This window comes from Hippoglossus hippoglossus, chromosome 11 (genome assembly GCF_009819705.1).
Source record: "Hippoglossus hippoglossus isolate fHipHip1 chromosome 11, fHipHip1.pri, whole genome shotgun sequence".
NCBI classification, from domain to species: Eukaryota; Metazoa; Chordata; class Actinopteri; order Pleuronectiformes; family Pleuronectidae; genus Hippoglossus; species Hippoglossus hippoglossus.
This window is the reverse complement of record NC_047161.1, coordinates 5,497,045-5,520,547: the sequence shown is the minus strand read 5'-3', so window position 1 is coordinate 5,520,547 and position 23,503 is coordinate 5,497,045. Positions and strand designations below refer to the sequence as shown.

General features: G+C 45.0%; 2 protein-coding genes across 4 annotated transcripts; both read right to left on the bottom strand.

Moving 5' to 3' along the window:
- Positions 1-374: 374 nt before the first annotated feature.
- Positions 375-16,326, bottom strand: prrc2a (proline-rich coiled-coil 2A). 3 transcript variants are annotated; one of them, XM_034599109.1, is made up of 17 exons: positions 16,179-16,326; positions 12,607-12,758; positions 11,340-11,517; positions 11,082-11,178; positions 10,879-10,960; positions 10,621-10,764; positions 10,261-10,499; positions 10,079-10,167; positions 9,788-9,939; positions 9,158-9,260; positions 8,847-9,036; positions 8,522-8,614; positions 7,749-8,286; positions 7,382-7,638; positions 6,963-7,263; positions 6,430-6,652; positions 375-6,295 (listed from the first exon to the last, which is right to left on the bottom strand). In XM_034599109.1, the coding sequence occupies exons 2-17, from the start codon at positions 12,719-12,721 to the stop codon at positions 3,184-3,186; spliced, it is 5,913 nt and encodes a 1,970-aa protein (XP_034455000.1). In that variant the 5' UTR covers positions 12,722-12,758; positions 16,179-16,326; the 3' UTR covers positions 375-3,183. The 3 variants fall into 3 exon arrangements, with proteins under 3 accessions (XP_034455000.1, XP_034455001.1, XP_034455002.1); XM_034599110.1 differs by lacking the exon at positions 16,179-16,326 and adding an exon at positions 15,953-16,119; XM_034599111.1 differs by lacking the exon at positions 8,522-8,614.
- Positions 16,327-17,609: 1,283 nt separating this feature from the next.
- Positions 17,610-23,230, bottom strand: neu1 (neuraminidase 1). Its single transcript, XM_034599141.1, has 6 exons — positions 22,957-23,230; positions 22,190-22,376; positions 21,726-21,988; positions 21,294-21,476; positions 20,086-20,305; positions 17,610-19,121 (listed from the first exon to the last, which is right to left on the bottom strand). The coding sequence occupies exons 1-6, from the start codon at positions 23,011-23,013 to the stop codon at positions 18,901-18,903; spliced, it is 1,131 nt and encodes a 376-aa protein (XP_034455032.1). The 5' UTR covers positions 23,014-23,230; the 3' UTR covers positions 17,610-18,900.
- Between the last annotated feature and the right edge of the window lie 273 nt (positions 23,231-23,503).

Below are 23,503 nucleotides of genomic sequence, written 5' to 3'. Positions count from 1 at the left end.
GTGCTGTTGGAAATCATTACAGGAATCTTTCACCATTTTATAGTCAAAAGACTGAATGAATTTATCTGGAAGACAATCAGAAGATTAATTGGTAACACTTGTTTTGCCACATTGTATTACTTTAAAAAGATAAATGTGAGGACAAAGCTCAATAGATTCCTTTGAAAGATTTGGTCACTCATGACGTTGATTACAGCTCATTACACGTAGGTGTGCCAGACTGACGCCACCTGGTTACACCTACAAAGAATTAAACCGTCTATATTAGTTGAACTTGTACTAGACCTGCCTGTGACAAGTGCAAAAAATGCAGTGCTAAAAGTTCACAATGTTCTACTTCACCTACTAGAGAAGAATGAGACGTGCAAATTACATTTTCCATTAAATCAAAAGTAGTTTATTTAACTTTGCCTTCTCTGTATAACTTTATTATAATAAGACACTTCTCTGCTTGTACATTGCTCCCTTGAACTAAAAATGGCAACATTTGTTTGTGGGAATGTAAGTTGGGGTAGACAAACTTAGATACATACCAATATACATACATGTGTGTATATTACAGTTCCATTAATAAAACCATAAATGCTAAAAACAGTTTGAACCACTCCAGGTACCTTGGTAATGCTGGAAACAAAGTACAATCTTTGAGTAATCTTTCTGGAATACACTACTTTTGTTTTCTTTTAACATGGGTACATACAATAATGCGCACATCAACATTAAGAGTTAAGGAGGGATGAAGGACTCTTTGAGCCAGTGTTAAGTGTACAGCTATCAATGTATAAACCAGTAACAGGCAAGGCAAGCTGCACCCATGGGTGTGTGTTCATGCTTAGAAGTCATAGTGAAAAATAAAATATGTCCAACTTCACTTGCCTGCTGAAGAATGTGCTTAAATTCTACAAAAAACTGGTGAAGTTCTCTACTGCGTGTCCTTCATTTGGATGAACATATACACAGCTGAATGTATATATATGTGGATGTATTTAAGAAACGGCAGAATATCTTAATAATATTGGCCAAATCAAGTGGGGGCAAACAAGGCAGAAAGTGCTTGCCATTCATGTTAACCCTCTGGTCCCCACCCTTCCCGAGTAATTACACAGACACTGGAAAATGCACACATGCCGCACACATACACACAAGCACGCGCACACACATCATCAAATGCCCAACTCACAACATCCCAGAGACGACCTCCAAACTGTTGTCAGTAAACAAACAAACCCCAACTTACAGCAGTGACAGAATTGGTACAGATGAGTTATTGATTTATTACACCTTGGATGTTGTCTCCGGTCTTTTTTTTTTGCCATTTTACGTCTTTTATGTGTGATGCAAACTAGGTTACACGTGTAATCCTACATCAGTCCAATATTCCCTCAACACTCCAGGTCGGCATTATTTCTTGGAAAACTGTGTGGTGAACAGCAGAAGGTGACACGTAGGTCGCCCTTTCGGCAAAGTCCTGAATTCAATTGGTCTGAGCTACTGGTTGCCACCGTGTACTGAGACAGCCATCCCGAGAACACACACCTCAAAAAATACTTCCGCAGACAAGGTAGTCGTCCTCCTTGATGTGAGGAGTCTCCACTAAAGCACAGAGTGCGACGCGGCACGAGCAGAGGGGGTTGTAAAAGTACAATACTCAGCTTGGCTCTGTACTCTGGGCCCAGACAGAGTACCTGTCTAGTTGCATCACATGTAACTTGCCCAAAAACATTTAACACAAAGAAAAAGGAGAAAAAAACCAGCAACCATGGATTTTTTTTTGTTATACTAAGGAGTGCTTATTAGAACATGATCAATTATCTACTGAAGCATAAACAAATTCATGAAAAGTCAAACTTTTTTTTTAATTTATTCTATCAGGACCTACATTTTCATTAAACTCATTTCCCCCCTGAAAAGATCAGATATTCAACTAAGAGAGGGGAAAATAACTGTTTCCATAAAAAATGTAAGTTACTGAGGAAATAATGGTTGTTAAAATAAAGCCATCACGCTGTTAATAGTCTTCATAGGTTAAACAAAACTCATGAATGAGAAAGAGTAAAACTATTTCCCTGGGGGGGAAAGGTTGATTTTTGCAGAAGCAGAAATTCTGCAGGCGAGGATGATGCTACGATGAGGCCCTGAAAAAAAACTCCCCCCCCGCCAAAAAAAAAACCCGGACCCACCCATAACAGCTAATGAAATATGAGAGCAGGTCAACAACTTGAAGGGGGAAAATAAATTCACACCGTCTTTTTGAACAAGCAGCAGAGACATAGATATTAAAGACAAATCAATACAGGTGTAAGTGAGCACTGAGCAGTAGTTATTCATGGGTCTTATCACAGTAATCAGACATACTTTACAGGAGACCAAAAAGTCACCCAGAGGAGGAATAGGGGAATTTTGTAAAAAGGTTTTTTTTAATGACCTGCTTTGCTGAAGAAAAAACACACACCCCTGCCGTTCGTCAGCGGTTGAAGCTCGACTGACACGAGGCCAAAGGAAAAAAAAAAATACTCGGAAACAAAACCTCTTATGGTACATTGTTCTTAAAAGGTGAAGCTGCACTCTTTCCCTTTGTGAGGCAAGTGATGCAGGACTGCACTACCAAATACCACCCAAGGCTTAAGTGTGGTAGAAATACACACAGGTACATAAATATAAAAATTAGCCCGATCCAAATCCATTTTTGCCAATTTAATCCCACATTTTCTTTTTGCACCCACAGGACTGCATGTGTTCCATGTTTGTTTTTGTTTTTAAAGATGTCATATTTGTGCTTGTTTATGTGAGTATGTGTGGAGATCAGTGTGAACGTCTTTTGTCAAAACGACATGCACCTCCATCTCAGAACCTCATGCTCATTAAATCCAACTGGGGTGAGACTCTTGAGGGAGGATAGGGGGGATGGGGTGGGGTGGGGTGGGGGGCAAGACGGAAGAAACGGAGAAATTTACAATAACGGACGGTAGATAGTTGATTGATGCAAAAGGAAAAGAGATGACAGGGGAAGGTGGAGGGCAGCTAAAGTGAAGGTGAATACCATCTCCATGTACTGTACAATACACTAATGTGTTTAGGGAAGCCAACAGATAAACCATCAAATAATGATCAAAAGGGTTCGGGATGTAGGATGGTGGGTTTCAATGTGGGTGGGGTACGTCTGAAATGTTTTGGATTAATCCATCATTTCCTATTTTTCGGGGAGGGCCAGTTGCCACGCTTCTCCCCGCGGTTGCCACCTCCGTTACCAGGCCCGCCAGAGCCACCACCAGGTGGGCCACGTGGGCCTCTGCCGCCGCCTCCTCCGCCTCCAGGGTTGACCCTCCGGTTCTGTCGCTCCATGCCAGGACGCTGGCTGGAGAAGCTTCTTTTATTCGCTGCAGGCTCTTTTCCCGCCATATCTCGCTCGACCACACCTCCTCCTCCGCTGCCCCCTCCTCCCCTTCCCATGTGATGGTGATGGTGAGAGGAAAATGACTTCCCCCCTCCTCCTCCCTCCCTGTCTCTGAACTCCGTGAAGTCGCTGCTCTCGGAGGCCGTCTCCCACTCCTCGTTGGCCTGGTCGGAGTTCTGGTTGGTGAAGTCAGGGGACTTTGCTCCATGGCTGTGGTGGTGCTGGGGGTGGGTTGTCCCAGCATTGCCCTGGTTGTAGTGGTGATGGTGGTGACTGTTTGAGTTACCAATAGGCCCTCCGCCACTGTTATTGTTGGGAGTTACTGTGGCATTGTGGTTAGCATTTTGGGAATTGCCCGTCATGGGAGCTGAGATGGGGGCTCCATTACTGTCCTGAACTGAATTCAGGGAAGGCGATGAGGGCCTTCCACCACCGATGACCCCAACTCCTCCGTTGATTCGTGCAGCATTCTCTCGCTCCTTCAGTCTCCGGAAGCGAGGCGGCTTGTCCTGCTGATGCTGTGAACGACCATGACGGCGGCGTCTAGGGGGTCGCTCAAACCCACTGGGAGGGAACCCATGGTTATCAGGAGGAGGGAGCGCATTTGGCCCACCAGGGTTTGATGTAGGGTTGGTTGTAGCTTGTGGAGCCACAACCCCTCCATTTTCAGTGGAACTTAATGTGGCAGGAGTTGTGGAAGGTAAAGATGGCTGAGGGGGATTGGTCCCCTGAGTTTGAGCTTGACTTGCATCAGCTATCTTTTCCTTCTTTTCTCCACCATTTCCTCCCCGGCCCAGGTCTTTGGGCCCAGAGCTTTGCGGCGGACCTTGCTGTTTCCGGCCTGATGCTGATGACTTTGAGGACCCACCATGAGAACCTGAGCTGTTTCCAACTCTGTGTCCTCCCGGTGGTCCTCCAACATTGCCACTACTCCTGTAGATGTTTCCTCCTCCACTACCTCCACCCCTGCCCCTCCTAGAGGGTACACCCCTGGGGGTGAAGACCCGGGCCTGTGAACCTCTGGGTGGTGCAGATGACATGGGGCCACTTCCAGTGGTGTTGGCATTATTGGAGCCATTCTTGGTGCTGGGTTTCTGGTTGTCGTCCTTGTCTGATTGGCCGGGTTCACTTGCACCACTCTCACTGCCAGTCTCTGAACCTCGCTCCCTCCGTCTCTTTGGGATTTCCTCATACTCTGAACCCTCACTCCGTGTTTCACTTCGGTTCCTGGCCCTGGCTGGATTATGGTGGGAACGATCCTGACCGTGCCTGCCACCAGGCCCCTCACCCTTGGACTCCTGGTGGTGGCCACCACCAACAGATGAGCGGTAGTCTCTGCCGCTCCTGCCGCTCATTCTTCCACGACTGGCAGCAGTGGGCCCAGCACTGGCTGTGTAGGTGCCACGATAACCACGTCCACGCCCATAGAACTCTCCCCCTCGTCCGCGACCAGCTCTGTTGCCTTTAGCAGGAATTCCATGGTTATGGGGGGTGTTGCCTCCTTGTTCAAAGGAGCGGTCTCTGTCCCTTCTTGAAGACCCTGAAAATCCTGAGGAGTTGATGTCTGCATCTTTGGGCCCTCTACCTGACCCTCCCCCACCTCCTCCTGTGGATCGTTCTTTTCCTCCATTCCTGGGTTTGGCTGTTTGGACAGTCTCATCCTTAGATGGCGCTGATGTGTTCTGGGAGGCTTCCTGCTTAATGGAGGACAGTTGTCCGCCATCTTGCTCTTTATCTTTCGTAAAGCCTGGGTTTGTTTTTTCTCCTCCATCAACTTCCCCTCCCTCTCTCTTCATTTCCTTCAGCACCGGCTTCTTGATGGGGCCAGCTCTCTTGTTGCCCCCTGTCTGATTGGAGGATTTGTGGTCTGAGGGAATGTGGGAGGAGTCGTCCCCTCCACGGGAGTGGTTCCCACCTCCAGCATGATTGGCCCTCCTGCCATGATTGGAGCCCCCACCCATACTGCCGCCACCTGGCCGTGGGCCCCACTGGGTCTCTGTCTTATGCTCTCGTCCCCCTCTTTGGTTTGCTTTAGGATGGGGATGGGGATGGGGATGGTGGTGCTGCTGCTGCTGCTGCTGGTGGTGCTGGTGCTGCTGCTGCTGCTGGTGGTGCTGCTGCTGCTGCTGCTGCTGCGTATGACTGCCGTGATGAGTGGGAGGTGGACTGGAGGCCACTGAGGAATGCGGAGCATATGCTGGGCCTGATTTCTCCTGTTTCACATGGCCGCTACTACCAGCATTACCACTGTTGCTTCTTTCACTAAGACTGTGCCCGATGCCAGCCTCACCCTCTCTCTGAGATGGGTGATGATGCAGAGCAGCTTTCACACTCCCATCTTCCCTTGCAGAAGTGGAGGAGGATGAAGAAGAGCAGGAAGATGAGAGGGAAGGTTGGTGGAGAGGGGGAGAGGAGTCTGTCTTCTTAGCAGTGGTCTCAACAACCCGGTCACGGTTGCTCTCAGGCTTATGGGTGTGGGGGGGGAAGTGAGGCTGCTGAGAGTGGTGGCCGTGATGGTGGTGGAGGTGAGAGTTGCTTTCAACAGGAGGGAGGTCTGCACGACCATTGCGATCATAGTGCGGGTGTTGGGCTCCCCATACCTGGCCCTGCTGAGATCCACGGGGAGGCCCCTCATCCTGGTGGGTGAAGCCATGTGGCTGGCTTCCCCTCTCATTCGCCCTCTGTTGCTGTTGGTGGGGGGTCATCCTTGCACCCTGGTCAGCAAAGTTGCTATAGTTGCCCCGGGCACCCATGTAGTGATGAGGATGGTGGCTGCCTCCTTGGGTGCCCACTTGAGTGCCAACAGGAGGAGGGGTCTGATTGGATGTCCCAGAGTTGGAGCTGGGCTGCTGGATGGGTCCCAACCCACCCTCTCGCATGCGGTGTGGAGGAGTGTCACTCCTAAGACAAAATAGACAACAAAAAAAATCGATAAATTAAAGTTGAACTGATGCCAAAAAAAACTGTTTTCCTCTTATACTATAAAACCATGGTTCTCCCTAACATATAATTGCAGCAAATTTGTGTTTCCATACCTGGGACCTTTGGCCACATCATCGTCCTCCAATGCCTGCTTCTGCCTCAGTGGAGAGGTTAGCCCACGACCTTCCACTCCGCCAGGGAATACCTCTGGCCCCCAGGCCAGTTTGGGATCCATAGGGGGGGTCCCCCGGTGAGGGTGCCCTGGATGCTGCTGTTGCCTGTCAAAGGGGTCTGAGCCAGATCCCCCTGAATCAGACCGCTCACGCCCAATGAGCCCTGTGACAGTGAAGGAGGTTTTTTGTAATGAATATATATATATATATATATATATATATATATATATATATATATATATATATATATATATATATATATAAAAAAACAGATTATATGATCGATCTTTGTTCTTAAAAAACACGGCGATAGTAAACAGTTCCTTGCCTATAGGCTACTGCAAACCACACATTTACATCTAAATTATGTTTATGTGGAATTCATCAATACTATTACATTTTTCAATTACCTAGTTTTACATTTTTTATCTCAAAACATTATTTTATTTCAAAGTGATGCCACTTCTACTGACCAGATGGATGCATGCCAGCTGAATAGTAGTCCATGGGTGGAGGGCGACCCTGCATCATGCGTGGGTCCATATAGGGCATCATCATCCAGCGTGGGTCAAAATTCATTGGCAGGGGTGGGGGTCGAACCATATTGGTAGGCTGATACATGGGTCCACCCTGCTTGGGTCCAGGTCCTGGCTGCGGCGTTGAACCCGGTGAAGGACCCTGTGGAGGCTGCGGCTGAGGAGACAGCTGGCTTTGTGATGCCTGGCTATGCTGCTGTTGCTGCTGCCACTGCTGCTGCTGCTTCAGGAGCTGTTCCTAAAGAGAAATTAAGGAAAACATAGATTTAAAGGTCGGGAGCACAGGTGACCACGTACATAGTTCCTTTTATAAAATGGGGTGAATTTTTTCTCGTGTTGTAAGTACAAATCCCAACCTGCTGCTGCCTCTGAAATCGAGGTGGGAGAGACTTCTGGTACTTTGAGTAACCCTGACCAGTAGGACCACCAGCTTGACGACCTGCTGTCCCTCCGATATTCTCAATCTTCACTGGGTCAATTCCTCTTTCACTTCCACTTCCTGCACGAATGTGAGGAACACCAATGGTCTCTTCCTTACTCTCTTCTGGCAGAGGTACGTCCAGTGTGGGCTGCTGAGGCTGTGACACAGCTGGCTGAGGACAGGGTTGTGCATCTGAACCAAGGAAAAAAAGGTTGCGAGTTTGAGTCAAGGGTCGTGATACCTTGTCAAGCCCAGCTGGTGTTAAGAAAGCATCATTGATCAAGTGTGCTTGCGTAACTCACCTGCATTGGAGTCATAGCTGCTGTTGCTGCTGGCTCGCTGTCTCTCACCCACTCCAGGACTGGACCCTGGTTGGACAACCAGCACTGGAGCCTCCTCAGGGTCCACACAAGGGGACGGTGGCTGGCTGATGTTGGGGGAGGAGGCAGATGCTGAAATAGATGGACTTGGGCTGCCTGCTGTGGCAGCAGTTGAGTTTCCATCAAGGCTGGGGGTTTGACTGCTGCTACCACCACCTCCCGTGTTGCTGCCTTGCTGCTGTTGCTGCTTCTCATCCAGCCTCTTAAGCTTCTCGGCACAGGCTGCACGTCTCTCCTCCTCCATCCTACGTTCTTCCTCCTCACGCCGGCGACGTGCTCGCTCTACGGCAGCAGAGATCTCAGAGGAGGACTGCTTTCTGCGCTGACGCCATGTCTCATCCTCATCCTCCCCCTGGGCGGATGGCTGGGTAGGAGGAGTTGGGCCCCCTGCTGCAGGCTGATGCTGGGTGGTGCCAGGTTTCCCAGGGCCTACAGGAGCACCCTGGTTGTGGGACCGGTCCTGAACATTTAGACAATACATGATGTTCAATTACACATGTTCAACTCAAGGTCAGATGAGATAAATACAATCTTGTTGAGGAAAATGCAGTCGGAATGATAACACCTACTGTAATAAAACTCAAACGCAAAAAGAGAACGTAAACCTAAAGATGACGATTCTACTAGACCTTGTGGGCGGTGGATGAGATAATGATAGAAATGATTTGTCTATGAGGCCCTATCCGGATGTCTACCTGTCGGTAAAAGGAGTAGGGCCCTTGTCCGAGGAGCGGCCCAGGTGGGGGGGAGGGCTGCTCCCGGGGACCACCCAATCCAGGCCTGCGCCCCTATATACAGGCAGACACTGTTAGCCAAGTTCCACCACAATTATCTACACTGACAAAACAGACACACACACACACACACACACACACACACACTAACAAATCTCTGCCCATAAATAAGTATTGGCTCAACAGTTAGCACAAACTGTCCTGAGTTGACAAAATTCAACTTTCTACTTGACAGACCTTGAGTCAGTCTGGACAACACCTTTCATGCTACTGTTCAACACACTACCTGGTAGTTGGAGGGTGCTCCCTGGCCACCCCGGCCACTGCCTCCCTCCTCGGCCCTTCCTGGCTTGCCGGAGGGAGGTTGGGGGCCATTGTCAGTATTAGAGGGAGGGGTGCGGCGGGTGTCTCCTCCACTGTCCGAGGATCGAGAACGAGAGGTTGCAGAGGGGCCTTCCTGGGACTTCGACAGCTCACTGAGGTAAATACAGAAAAAAATGTTTTTGTAACAAATGAAAATACTGCTTGCGTATTTATGCCACATTTTAAGCCCAAAACGCTTTTTTAGAATGTATTCACTCTAATTATACCACATACCATTGGTCGTTCTTGCCCTCAGCTCCCTCCTCTTCTGCCTCTTCTTCTCCTTCATCATCACTAAACTTCAACTTGGCAGAGTAATCAATTTCCTCATGAGCTCCTGATTAAGCAAAAGAAGGCAAGAAAACATCAGAACCATGATTGTACCAAAAATCCATTTAGTGCATTTATATATTCAATAAAAATGATCCTGCTCTGAGGTGGTTGCAAAGCCTGGAAATAGTTTGTATCAGCAGGAAACATTATAGGCAAAAACAACAGCAACATTAGAAAGGATCAATTGCACTCACTACCACTATGTCATCAGCTCCTCAATGATTTAAAAGAACAAGCACTAAATCAGCTTGCAATGCATTGGGATGGTTAGACTATCAGATTTTAATGGGGCCAAAGACGTACATGTACAACAATGAAGAAAGTGGAAGCCTCTTCAGCACAAGCTCATTTTAACTGTGCTCTAAATTAAATGACAATGTTAAACCCATAAGCAAAATTTAGATTTTTGTTCAATGGACATGCCAAATATGGAAAAACACAACTTAATGAGGCTAACGTGATTATTTTCTTCTTAATTCTGTTGCATTATACTATCAAATGAGGTTAAAACTTTAATTAGCATCTTCTGACCTGCCCAGCCCTCATCTCCATCGTGGTCCAGCTCATCAAGCTCCTTCAGGTCATCCTGCTTTAGGATGGGTGGTCGCTTCACCACCTCTCCACCTGGTTCTCGCTGGCCACCCTGAGACCTGCTGTCTGGACCACCTTGTCCACGAGAGAACCTGAAAGAGGGGAGAAGCGTCTTTGTGAGTGATGTGTTGAAGATTCAAAAGAGCCTGGTCTCATTCTCACTTTGACAATAAGCCTAGTTGTGAAAGAGGTAAATACAACTTTGACAAATTATTTTAGCTGAAAACATACCTTGGAGGAGGCCCTTCCCCAGGTTGCGGGTACCTGTAGGGCCCTTGAGGGCCATAAGGGGCTGGGAAGGGCAGATATGGAGGATACATCTTGAGAGAAAGAAAAAAAAGAAGCACAAGATTCAGATACCATTTCTTTTACACTCTGGGGAGAAGCAGAGACAAAAGCGAGAGGAAACTTACGAAGGGAGGCATGATTCCTCGATATTGGGGGAACCCAGGCCCCACAGGGGGCTGGGGCAGAGGCAAGGCGGGGTTGCCTGCAGGGTTCCTAGGTGGCCCGAGGGTCTGGGAGTTTGGAAGGGGGACCCCAGCTGTCCCATCCATCACCATAGCCCCACCAGTGCCACCCTCCGCTGCCCCCTCCCCAGGCATGGTGGGTGCCAGGGCTCGGCCCCCACCGTCCCGCCAGCTTGTAACGTCTAAATAAAGTGAACACAAAAGAGGACAGTGGTCAGTATAACTTATGAGCCTTTATAGAATAAATTCACCATTGACTTATCAAATGACTGGCTGAGCAGTTAAAGTCTAAGCAACACTCACTCTGGGGGCGGAGGCTTGGTCCGGGCCCATACCACTGATCTGCAGTGCCCTGTTCTTTGCCAGCTTTGTCCTGGTCGCCAGCCGCCTGCAGGGTGGGAAATTCCTCGCGAGAGAATGGCGACTGTTGGTTTGATACCCTTCCACCTGCAAGAAAAAGAAGGTAAGACGAGGTGAATATGATTTTACATACAGGGTATATAGGTAACACGAAAAACTCAATCCAAGAAAGGTTTGAGAGACACAAAAAGGAAGACTCACCATCCCCTTGTGTTCCAGGTGTAACACTGGCCTGTGCCCAGGACCTTGCCCCTACGGCCTGGGTTGAAGCTGGGGCCAGAGCCTGAGAGACAGTTGGAGGGAAAAACAAAAATATAAGAAAATATTCTTTGAGATACACGTCAACTATGAATGCTACAACATTTTTCACGATTTGATTTTGTTGTTACAGTGACTGTTGGTACCTCTGAAGCTGGCGGGGTTCTCGGGCGGGTCGGTGCAGGTGTCTGTGAAGCCACAGGCTGCGGCGATTCCGGCTGCGGTGCTGACAAGGCATCGGTACTGAAAGAAAGAAAAAGGTATTAGAAAAAGGGACAAACAAAAGAACAGCAGAGAGCATCAAAGAGAAAACTGTTTCGAAAACTTTCTGCTGTCCTACTATGTGGATAATTTCTAAGAGGTGCAAGTCTAAACTGCTGGTGTGTTGGACTTGAACTACTAACCTCTTTGGGTCTGCTTGTTCCTGTTTGCTTGCCCATCCTGTGCCGTCTTTGGGAACGAGCGAGACGTTGGGGTCGTTGCCTTTGTTCTCTGCCTTCAGACTGGGCAGGTTGGCAGGGGGTGGCATACGCCGTGCGGAGGCAACTTTACCAAGAGATTGCAGGCCATGGCGGGGGGGAACTGACATGGGTAAGAGAGAAGATGTTATTAGCACAGATGGAAACTTGACACAAGTCAAATCTACTTGGTGTACAGAGCAACTAGATGAAAGAAAGGGCATTTGTAGCTTGCCTCACTGAATATACAATTAGGGATGCAGCTTTAATAGGATTATTCTGATGAATATTGAGTAAGAAGACACTTCTAGGTGTTATTAACACCCATCAGCAAGCCCACTTCAATTACATTTCATCAAGAATAATTGGGATATTGATGCGCAAATTTTTTGGAAACGTCTTCCAATTCTGAAAAGTAAAGCTGCACTGAATATCCGAACGTCATTTATTTCCTTGAGGCTTAGAGAAACCACAGCAGTGCATGACTTCACTATGTGGGAGGGGGAAGTCTGTAGTTTGGAAAACGGGGACAGCTGCTTAGATCTCGTGGGGAGCTTCTGAATAAAACATATACAGAAGTCAAACAGCGTCCACAAGTAAGCCTCTGTCTCAGGTCAGGCCCAGAAGCTCTGAGGCTCAGCTGATACGTCAACGCTCGAGAGCCATTCACCCTCCAGGCTGTGCATTTTCCTTCATGTATGGCTTCGCAGACAGTGTTTTATTTCTCCAAGATACAGGTGTAAAGGCCTAAAAATAAGGACTTTAAACCTCCCCGGTTCCTGAATAATATTACCAGTATCAGCAAAAACGGGTTGGCAGGAAGTTGAGCGATACGGCAGATCATGCATTTGCTTTATTAGAAGTCAGCACCAGAGCTATTAGGGAGACAGTAGGCTAATGCATCAAAGTTGCAGTACTTGGTGGCAGGAGGCAACGCAGCACAGAGAGAAACCCATACCACACAACCAACCAACGTTAAAATCGGACTGCGACAAAGCAGATCTGTTCCTTTAGGCTGCATATGATCAATTAGACAAGAAGCTGCAACATACTTAGCGGCAAGATTAAACCATGTGGCAGATTTAAACAGAGCCTCAAAGGCAAGAGATTCTGCAAACTTATACCCTGAGTAAAAGACAGAGAAGCTGATCCATTACACTGGATGTATGTGGTGACAATGAAAGTTCGGATGTTACCGAACCAAGGTACTCACCAACAGGCTTTTGTGTTTCAAGGCTCTTTCCTTTGTATGTATCAAACAGGTTGAGAGACGCATACTTGGTTTTGCCTTCCTTCCCCTTTGCAGTTTGCCCAGAGCGCTCTGACATTGCGCTGTCCGCTCATTGAGTATGGTGAGCCCTGAGACTGGGAGAGAAGGAGAGGAAGAGATTTTTAGTAAAAATGCTGATTGTATGGCATGCATTCAAAAGAAATTGTCTCACAAATCAAAAATGTATATTGAAAACAGGATTCGATGACAATATTCTGTACAACAACTGAATCACAACACAGGCAGGTCTGTGAAACATGATATACTGCAACAACTATTCATCACATAAGAGTCACAATATGCTCATATTCATTGAGGACAGAATCATTTTAAAATCTGTACAGGTTTTCCTTCCTACTCATGTGGGCTTTTCTGACAATTTGTCTTTTGTATCAAATCAGAAAAAAATCTGTAAACAAATAATATCTGAGTTATTTTTCCTGCAAGTACCTGTAAATCACATTGTGAGTGAAGCTGAACAGATGGAGAACACGCTTACAAAACTATTTAAAATACAAGCATATTTAAAACATTGAACTTAGGCATCAGAAAAGCATCAGTAGATGATCTCCAGCATTTCAGTAAAACTGAAACATAAGTGAAATAACCAGGTATGTTTTTTCTTTCTTCATTAATGGACGAGATACACAGGAAAGGCAGAGGAGAGCAGGAGAGGACATTGTGCAGCAGAGGGCCTGGGATGGATTTGAACACGGGCTGCTGCAGCAGCAAGGACTTAGCCTGGACACATGGTGCACATCTAACTAGGTAAGCTACCTGCGTTCACCTTTATCCTGGCTATATATTCTTTTGTTTTTCTCAGCCAATCCATAGTATTTTTGTTTTGTTTTTGTTACATGCATGAGTAAAAAGTTGCTCACTTTTTTCCAATATATTTCCACAAATAGAAGTGGAATTCCTTCTTCCAAAGTAACGACTCAGCATGTGAAATTAAAACAAAAGAATATATTGTATAGTTATGTTAATGTCCCCAGGCATCAACCTAAAGGCTATTTTAGTAGACAGGGCTGACTTGTTGCACACAGCCATTTATTACACCCATGTACATTGTTTACCTAGAACTGTATCATTCTGATTCCATGATTATTACAGGCACACAATAAAATGCTCATTGTAGTCTGTACGGGCGATCATGGCAGTCGCACATACATTTGTGCATTTTTCTACTAAATAAGTTATGGTTCTCCTGCAGCTTTATATGGGCTGAACAGGTATTTCACAGGCCATTCCTTTTCAAGAGGCCTGTTATCCTTACGCTTATTGTAGCTGGGGAAAATTCAGCATTATGCTTTTATAAATACAGTTCAATGTGAGCAGCCCCAGTGCAGTGCATGACTAAACACCTCATCACTGAGAACACGGTACAATAGAAGGGAAAAAGCTGAGCCGTGGTTTCTATGGCAACACATTATAAATGATATTCCTCTATGCTTTGCCTTGAGACAGTGTTGGCTCCATGGAAACTACCAGGCCTTTGGCTTGAACTCATCACACCAATAAAAGACACTGCACTGACATCTGTCTAATTTAGAATAATTTGGCTGCAGCCAGCAGGTTGAACTGCTGCTGCTGCTGCCCCCCCCCCCCCCCCCCCCCCACACACACACACAACTCCACCCAAATCCCATTACACACAATTACTGAGGAGAGAGGATTTATCTAAAATTGTTGTGCTACAAATAACAATTTCATTCAGCGGGTTTGAGTGAAGTAATGCAATGATGTGGGCCAATGTGTGTGTACGGTCCTTGAGTTGAAGCACAACTATAGAGCTCAACAAAGACCTCTCTCACAACAGTGTTATAGCTTCTTGTGTTGTAATGATGCGTGTACACATTAATATCTGGACAGAGAAAGAATTGATGTACTCCCAAGTTATGGCAGCTCCATTATACTTCAGTACATCTAAATAACAAATGAGGCGAGTACAGTAATGTGATGCCCTAACAGGAAGGGACGTGAAACCACAAATCAAAACGACGAAATATAAAAAGCAAATGTGCATTGCATTGACAAAAAACGCATGTGTGAGCTGCACACATTTCTGCAGAAGCTGCAGAGCTGCTTCACATGGAGACAGCCGAGCAGCAGCAGCAGCAGCAGAACTGTGCCTCAACAGCCAGATGAGATTAGAAAATTAGGTCGTGGGACGGTTGATCAGCTACATGTTGTATGGGGATTAACGGGGGCCAGCAGCTCCACTGCCAAACCACTACTGCAGCAGCAGCAGCAGCGTCCACCACAAAGGGGCCTGGCGGAGCTAATGGTGATGAGGAGCACCAAGCAGCCCCACGGCTAGCTGCGTGATAGTGTTGCAGAAAAACAAAAAAAAAACCCGCAGCCGGTGTGAAAGCAGCAGATGCAACGAGGGCATTAAATATAAATAAGTCCCGAGCTGCAGGCTGAAGGCATCTCTTGCTGTGCTGCTAGCTCGGCAGCAGGGGCTAGCGCCGGGCCTCGGACTGCGTTGGATTTCATAACGCATCTCTGTACTTTGCGGTAACGTTAGCTTAGCGTGCAGCTCCCTTTAACCTGGCAGGCTGTGAACCGCTGTATAACAGTATAACGGCGGGTGGGGCCCTGTCTCCCCGCACCCGAGCTGCGGAGCTTCGGGGGCAACGCAGAGAAAAAAAAGAGGTTTTTTATTGGGGAGGACAAAACAAAATGGCGCTGGACACAGGCCCCGTGCACTTTCACGCTAGCACAACCCGCTTGTGTAGCACTGGAGCCCGCACGTCCCCCACACAGCTGATATTTACAAACTCCGGCCAGACGAGGCGAAGTGGAGATAACAGCTGTGAGATTTATAAATCCAAATAAGTGGCTTTAGCGAGCGGCGTGTGTGTGTGGAAACTGCCGCTGGAAGCTAACGCGACTCGCCTCCATGCTAACGCTCAGTCGGTAGCGTTATGTACATACACCCAAGCAACCGTACGTTATTAGACGATTTAACCACACGCTAACACGGAGGCGTACATCACAAAAAAAAAAAACAACACGCGAGGTTATTCGAGGTACAATTCCACTACATCCCTGCAGGCAGCTAGCCAGGGCTAGGCTAACGAGCTAGGCAGACCCCTGATGTTAGCTATAGCAACAACAGGCGAAACAAAAATAACACAGCCCGTCCTCAAAACATCATCTCCACTCGGCTAAGTCCGCGTCCACCGGCCGGGGGTTGCTGGTAATAATTAGAGTTTGGAAAAAAATTGAGTGTAACTGTTCGGCGTTCGCATTAATGTGCAACAAAAACATCCCGGGCACTGACCTGGTCTTGTCCCGACTTGTCTCGAGGTTATACCGCAGAGTGAGCTTAGCTTATGCTACCGCGTAGCTTTCTAGCGAGTGACCCAGCTATAGCTAAGCAACGTTATCCTGCTGCATGGCCGAACACAAGACGGTTCATTACGGCACAAAACCACCAAACCCAGAAAGAAAAGCCCCCACGACACGACCACCGCCGCGGCTCGGACAAGAGAAGGTGCTCGGCTTACTTGCGCTCCCGTTGCTTTTGTTTATCCCCCAGGAAAAATAAATGAAAAGTGGGAAAAGTAAATTGTGATCCTCGACTCGATCCGTCACCTGAAGAGCCGTCAACGGCTACTGAGGAGTTCCGTGGGGTGGGGGTGGCCCTTTGGGGACCGCCACTGTACGAAGAAAGCGATTTAAAAATTATAAATAAATATATATATACTCACAAAAAACAGTCTGAATTAAAGCGAAATTGCAGCAACGTCCCACTGCATTGAAAGGTGACTGTGATTTAAAAAAGGAAAAACAAGGGGTTCCCACTCTATCTACTGTATTTGCACACCAGTCATAATTAGATATTGTTATTTTTTAATAATACAAATTAATTATGTTTTGCAAATTTTATGTTCAGGAAAGATAAACTCATGTAAACAGAGCAGAGATTTTGTATTTATGTGATTTTTTTTAAATGGACCAAGAGGGCATCTCAGGTCACATGAGCTGCACTGTACAATATCTGCATGTGCAGGTCAGTTATTCATTTGCTTTACTTCTGAAAACGAGAGAATTCAAGGAAAACTTTCATTGATTTTATCCAAATTTAGTTTGGATAAAACTAGTTCTGACATCAGTACTGTGCAAAATCACAAGGCACTAAAAATAAAGCCATGATGCTTGTAAAAATAATTTGAGTATGTGATTTGTGACTTGAGGCAAGTTCAATTATGACCCTAGTGTTTTTTAAAGACGTTGCACTTTTTAGCTCAATGCATCTTTGTTGTGTTGTTTTCACAGACGTTTGTCAGTACCAGTACACGTCTGCAACTTTTTACTATAACAAGTTGCCTTCAGGATTAATACAGTTGTAGTGTACTGTATTGTGTAATAGATATGTATTCATATTACTCATGTTTTTATTTATCAATGAGATTCAGAATAGAATCAGAACATTTTTATGTTATCACCCTATGACTTAACATTAGCATTAGTTCTCCTAGTTACACAACCTTTCATGGTACTCAGTAGGTTGTCTGCGAACTTGTCACATTCAAGCCGTCTCAGTTCACATAGTCCCAGACCGACTCCGTGATCTTAAAACCAGGGCTCTGAGGAGGCCTCCATGTTCTTCTTGTCCCTGAAGACACTTCATTATGACTGTGGCTGTTTGTTGTTCGGCTGAAAAATGAATTTGGCACTGATCAGACTGTAAAATCTTAAGGCCTCATGAAATTATAGCAGAGTGACATGTAAGGAAAAGAGGCTGCAAGAGTGAAGTTAAGTCAAATTAATATAACAGAGCAGATTCGTCAGATGTAATTTTTTTTTTAATCCTTCCCTCCCTTGGTATTTCACCTCTTTTCTAACAAAACATATCCTGGGAGGTCTTCTCTCTGTTTCTCATCATCTGTCCAGAAACAACGACGCTACAATAATGTCTCAGATGAGAAATGTTGTCAGTGTTGAAGTGGTCTTTATTGCGCAGTCACTGCTCATTAACATCATTAGATTCCTTTGCCTGAAGCATCAATGGCAAGAGGCTGATTACAAAACATCAGAATACACTGTACAAGTGCAAAAGAGGATACATTATGTACTTTCCATTCATTCCCACATTTAGTCAGACACACAAAAGGCTTTTAGCAACAACAGAATCAGTTAGAGTCAGAATGTATTCATTACACACTCGCATCTACACAATTTAAAATTTATCATGATTACAAGCACAGGCCCACATATCATTTGATTGATTGGATTTCTTAAGGAGAAAACTGTATTATGTGAGAAAATAGGAATCCTTTCACACCAGAACCAAGGATAGAGTAATACTTTCAATTCATGTCAATTCAATTCTGGCATGGATCATCTGTGTTTAAAAACAATTTCAGAGTAGCATCACTATCCATGTTATTAGACCATGAAGATCAAACAGTTTGTCAAAAGTCTAACTGCATGGAAAACTGGTGAAATAGTTACTATAGGTATTGTGCAATATTTAAAATGAAGCTTCAAAACAGACAAAACTTACACTATGGTCTGAATTATGTATAAACTGGTGTTTTTTTGGTCTGTACATTATTTTTACAAATCTATCCCTTTATCATTATTTCCTCTTGTCTGGAAACAGACTTGTGATATAATCAACAGTGGGAATTTTGAAGAATGGAAAAAGAAGGCATTTTCAGAGTTCATCATAGGCCGAACATGTTAGACATTCGTGGTGCCAAGTACAGATTGTATATTAAGATGGAACGACATGACAGCTCCCTGAAAGTGAAGCCAAACTGAAACCAAACTGAATGACCTGTCTGAACCAAACTGCATTTATTGCCAATACAGCTCCATCCCCTGATCACAACTGTACAAACTCTGGTTCCAAAAGCTCACGATTCTAACGTTTCTATCCGGGATATTTTGGCTTCATTTCTGGATAGTGAAGATGCATCGTCCATCTTTCTATACATACATTTCCCATATTTAACTTCATAATCAGAGTCTTAAACGTCTACTATTTTCTTCCTGAGAGATTCGGAGGAGCAGACAATCTCTTTCTGTTTCCTTTTCCCTTCAGTGTTTGAATTTCAGAGACAAAGAAATGATGTGAAAGTTAAACAGTGGTGTGAAAAAAAACATCAGAAATGCATTTTTCACCCGAATCAAATCAAGAGTAAACAAATCAGTCTTTATTTGTTGCACCTCATATGCTTGATTCCTAAAGTTTACGTCCTTACCTCCTATTCACAAACTTTACAGGCCACCATACAGGTGGATCTTGGCGAACGAGATAGTCTCGTCAAGGTCTTTGTGGCCTTTCTCGTAGATGACGAAGATGTACTTCTTGTCCTCGACAGAACCGTTGTCCAGCGATGTCATGCAGGAGTAGCCGCTCGGCCCCGGCCATATCTGGAATGCATTTCTCTCCCAAGAGTTCCCATCAGTCAGCGACCAACGCAAGGTTAGGTTAACTCCTGAGGGTGGAGTAAATCAAGAGGACATTAGAGCTGAAACGATGACTCGATTGATTGATAAATTAAAAAAACACCTAGTACAACTTAACTTTGTATCCAAAATATATTTTTTGATCTCTGAAATGTGCTTTTCTTTGTTATGGGTCATTGTAAACTCAAACATTGTGTTTTTCTTAAAACTTATTGTCAAACAAAATAAAGACTTTTGAAGTTTCTTATTCTGGGTTTATTTGGCTCTGCAAACTTGTGATGGGCATTTTTTTTTATGTTTCATACACTTAAAGAATCTTTTCAATTAATTAAAAACTTCTGGGCCCCACATGTAACTCTGCTGCTATTGCTCTTAAATAAACGCAAAACATAATAATCAGCAGCAACTCTAATATTCATTCACTTCTCTAAAAATTAAATCTGAAATGAAGTTAGATGAAGGATAGCATCAGCAGCAAAGTACATATCTTCAAGTGTGGTTCTTAAATTCAATTCTGAGGTACTTTCCTTCCTTTGTTTATATGTTTACTCCACCTTAAAAAAATTCATATTGTACTTTTTACTCCAGTACATCTACCAATAAGGATCCTGCTGATACAAAAAGCCCCGCGACACTCATCAAGTTACAAAATATAATGCAACAGTAAAAAGAAAATCACCTCAACGAGCTGTGACATTAAAATCCTGCTTACGTATTAATATATCATCACTAATATTCCAATTATATAACATATATGATAAGAAAAGATCCTTAAACAGGAACGTTTCATCCAACAAATATTTCAACTTTTGAGTTAATCTGGCTGTTAATGCTTTTGGTCATGGATAAAGTTTTGAGTGCAGAACATTTATTTGCAATAGTATTTTTACATAATGGTACCATGCCACTTTTAATTAAGTAAAAGACACGAGTGCTTCTTCCCCTTCTGGGCCGGAGGAAGAGATCCAGAGTATCGGTATCAGTGATTCTTACTGTAGTGCTCGCTGGAGGGGTTGACAAAGAACATCACTCCCTCTTTCAGCAGCGCCGCGGCTGCCACTGCAGGATCCACCAGTTCGTAGTCGAAGTACATATCCTCTATGGGCAGGGTCATTCCCGCGTCACGGCTGCGCGCCACTATGCGACACCTGCAGTGGTAGTTGTTCTGGTTCCGCACATTGATGATGATGCTGCCGTCCCGCATCTCAACTGGCTGCAGGAGCGCGGAGAGGGAGGAGAATCTTTAGTTTGATAGTGTCTGACATGGGAGTAAGAATCAGTTTTTTTCAAAGATATTTTTGGGCACTATGGCCTTTTTTGATAGGACAGAATTAAAGCGTGAACGGGGGAGGAAGAGCGGGGAAGACATGCAGCAAATGGCGGGTGAAAATCAAACAGCTGCTATAGAACTTTGTTTTAAACAGAAAGATTGATAAAAACACACACTGACTGATATTTGAGGTATCATAACGGCTAGATGTTTTAAAATATCAAATCTGACTTTTATTTTTCGGCCACTAGAGAGCACAAGAACTCCACAACAGGCTGACAGATAAACAGCCACAATGAAAAGGTATCACATCAGAAACGATGCGCGAGTATCAAATTAAAGTTTGACACTCACTTTCCTTTTTTCTTACACAGCTATTGGAAACTCTTTCTGCCGTTTCTTATATACTCCAGCTACTACTGAGCAAATGTTAACCAGTGACAAGCAATCACCCCAGCTGGAGAGCAAGGTTGTTCTGGTTTTCAGAGTGACGCCACTCACAGAACTTCTTCATTTCAGCACGTTGGGAAATTCCATCATCTATTTGTATTCACTACAAACGAGTGCAGCCACATTATTAGAACAGAGCCTGCTGCTTAACATAGACGAAAAATAAAATGTTCTAATTTTATGCTGCTGGAATAACCGGAGTATTACTGTTTTGACAAGTGAAAAAGCTTTAACTCAATTTGGAATTGCTTCTCAGTCTGCTAATGATTGATCTGGAATCTTATTGTCTGTGTGACTATGGAGAAAGTGGTCGTGACAGTGGATGGATGGTCCTGAATGTTAGATGAAGCCAAAGTATGAAGTATATTGTAATTCCTTGGAATCTTTTAAACACATTTTAATTTGTTTTTTTTTCCTTCATGAAGGAATCAAGATTGAAACCATCACTACATGGTTTACGAGCCGTTTTCACACACGGTACCTGGCACTCGTCAGGGTTGAAGTCCTGCGGCCTCTTCTCCTGGTTGAAGGGGATGCTTTTCAGCGCTGCACCGTTGGTCCAGTTTTTTCCGTGGTTGTCACTCAGGATGCAGAAAACGCCGTCACCCTCTATTGTTCCGTGACCACAAACCACCAACCTGCCTTTCATTGGATCACGACGCTTCTGTAGAGAGAAAGACACAAAAGGGACAAAGAACTTAAAAAACTACAGAAACAACAAAAACAAACCAATGGCATGATTAAGTAAGAGCAGCATTTTAATAGTTGGGATGGTGGGATGTCTAATTTTGATTCTGATCCAAATCTTACCCTCTCATATCAATATCCTTGTCATTATCTCACACAAAAAAAACTAGTAATATCACCCACTGCCATGACTTTTTCACTCCTGAGAATCATATCATTCTCTCACCTGGATGCCGGTTCCTGGCCCGGGAGCAAAGTTCGTGACTCCGATCTGGACCGAGAGGTTTTTGGGCGAGCCCCAGCTCAGGCCATCGTCCTTGCTCTCCACCATCATGGTGCTGGCGGGGCTGCAGTGGTACAGGTGGAAGCAGACGGTGTAGATCAGAATGACTGTGCGCGCCACCTCGTCCACCACCACGGCGCCAAGGTTCAGGCCGTCCAGGTCGGATCCATCATCTGTGATGAATGACATCGGGGACCAGGTGGCTCCTGGAGAGATGATTCAGGACGAAGAGAGAAGGCAGAGGAGGAGAGTAAAACATGTGACCAGCTTTAACGTTAACTACAAACTGCTTTTTGTTGAGTGTTATGAGAATATTTCTCTGTAGACAGGTAACTAAACCACTCTACGTGCGTTTTGTGTGCAAATCGAACAGTTTCTGATTGTCACTGCCTCCAGGGTCGACCTGCCTCTGTCTGTGGAGCGCTTCATCGCGATGAACTTTGACCCATAATCGCGAGCGGACGTTTTCCTGCCCTCAGCAAAGGCCAGCAGGCTTCCCTTGGGGGTGAAGGTGAGCAGCGGGATCCTGTAGGTGGACACGAAGTCCTGGCCGCCCACCCACAGCACTTGCTCGTCAAGCACCATGGGGTTGATCTGGACGGAGACATGAAGAGAGTGGGGGGGGGGGGGGGGGGGGGGGGGTGCGAGAGGCAGCGGACAGACAGATGAAATCATGAGTTGTTTACAGTGGTTGGTTAACAAACTTCCCCATGTGACTTTAACCTCAAGTTCCTTCCTTTTTTGCTATGACTCTGCGATTCAAGCCGTTTATTTCACAGCAGTAAATACATAAATACATATCGACAGTGGAGTAAGTCTTGTCGAGCAGCTCTGTGAAACAGTCCCAATCCAGTTACTTGATTGGTTGGACGAAACCAACACTGTGAAGGTGTCAGCACTTCCTGTATCTTCACAAACCAAACAAACAATCAGCAGATCAATCAATAACGAAAACTATTATTTACAGATGTAAAACATTCACACAGGTAAAAACAACACATACTAAATGGTGCTTGAACTTAAGTGAATCTGATAATAATACAGGACTATGTTTACAAACAGCCTCAATGCAGGGCTTTTTTACTCGTAATGGAGTACTTTTACAGAGCAGTAGAAGTACTTTTACAGAGCAGTAGAAGTACTTTTACTTGATTCAAGGGTGTGAGTACTTTACCTTGACAGCGGCGCAGGGAAACAGAAGAGCAGAGAGAAGTAAGAAGAGAGCAGCCATGTTTCATCTGCTCTTCTCTTCTTCTTCTCACACCACAGCGAACCCAGCGAACCCAGCTAACCCTAACCCAAAACAAACCGACTGACACCGAAACAAACCGACTAAATCCCCGGAAAAGCGACTAAAACCGACTAAGAGATAAATGAAACAAACAAAACAAGCTCTTTGCCACAACATCCGCTGCCGGCTCAGGTCACGTGAATAAAGATGGACGGTCACGTGACCACCGCTCCTTACCAAAATAAAAGACTATAAACAAGCAGCATTCACAATAAAAGACCACAAGTGACACAGCCACGCTTTGATTTGTAATTAAACGGGAATTTATGTTTTATAGTTATGTCAGAAAATGGAGATTGTTTTCTATTTCTTAAATATAAAACCTATTTTAGTGAGTAAACAAGGTTTTACTTTTACTTTATTTGGTAATGATAATATTAAAGAGAATGATGTTGTATTAATTCCAATTTATTGAAGGTTTAAAGTTTCT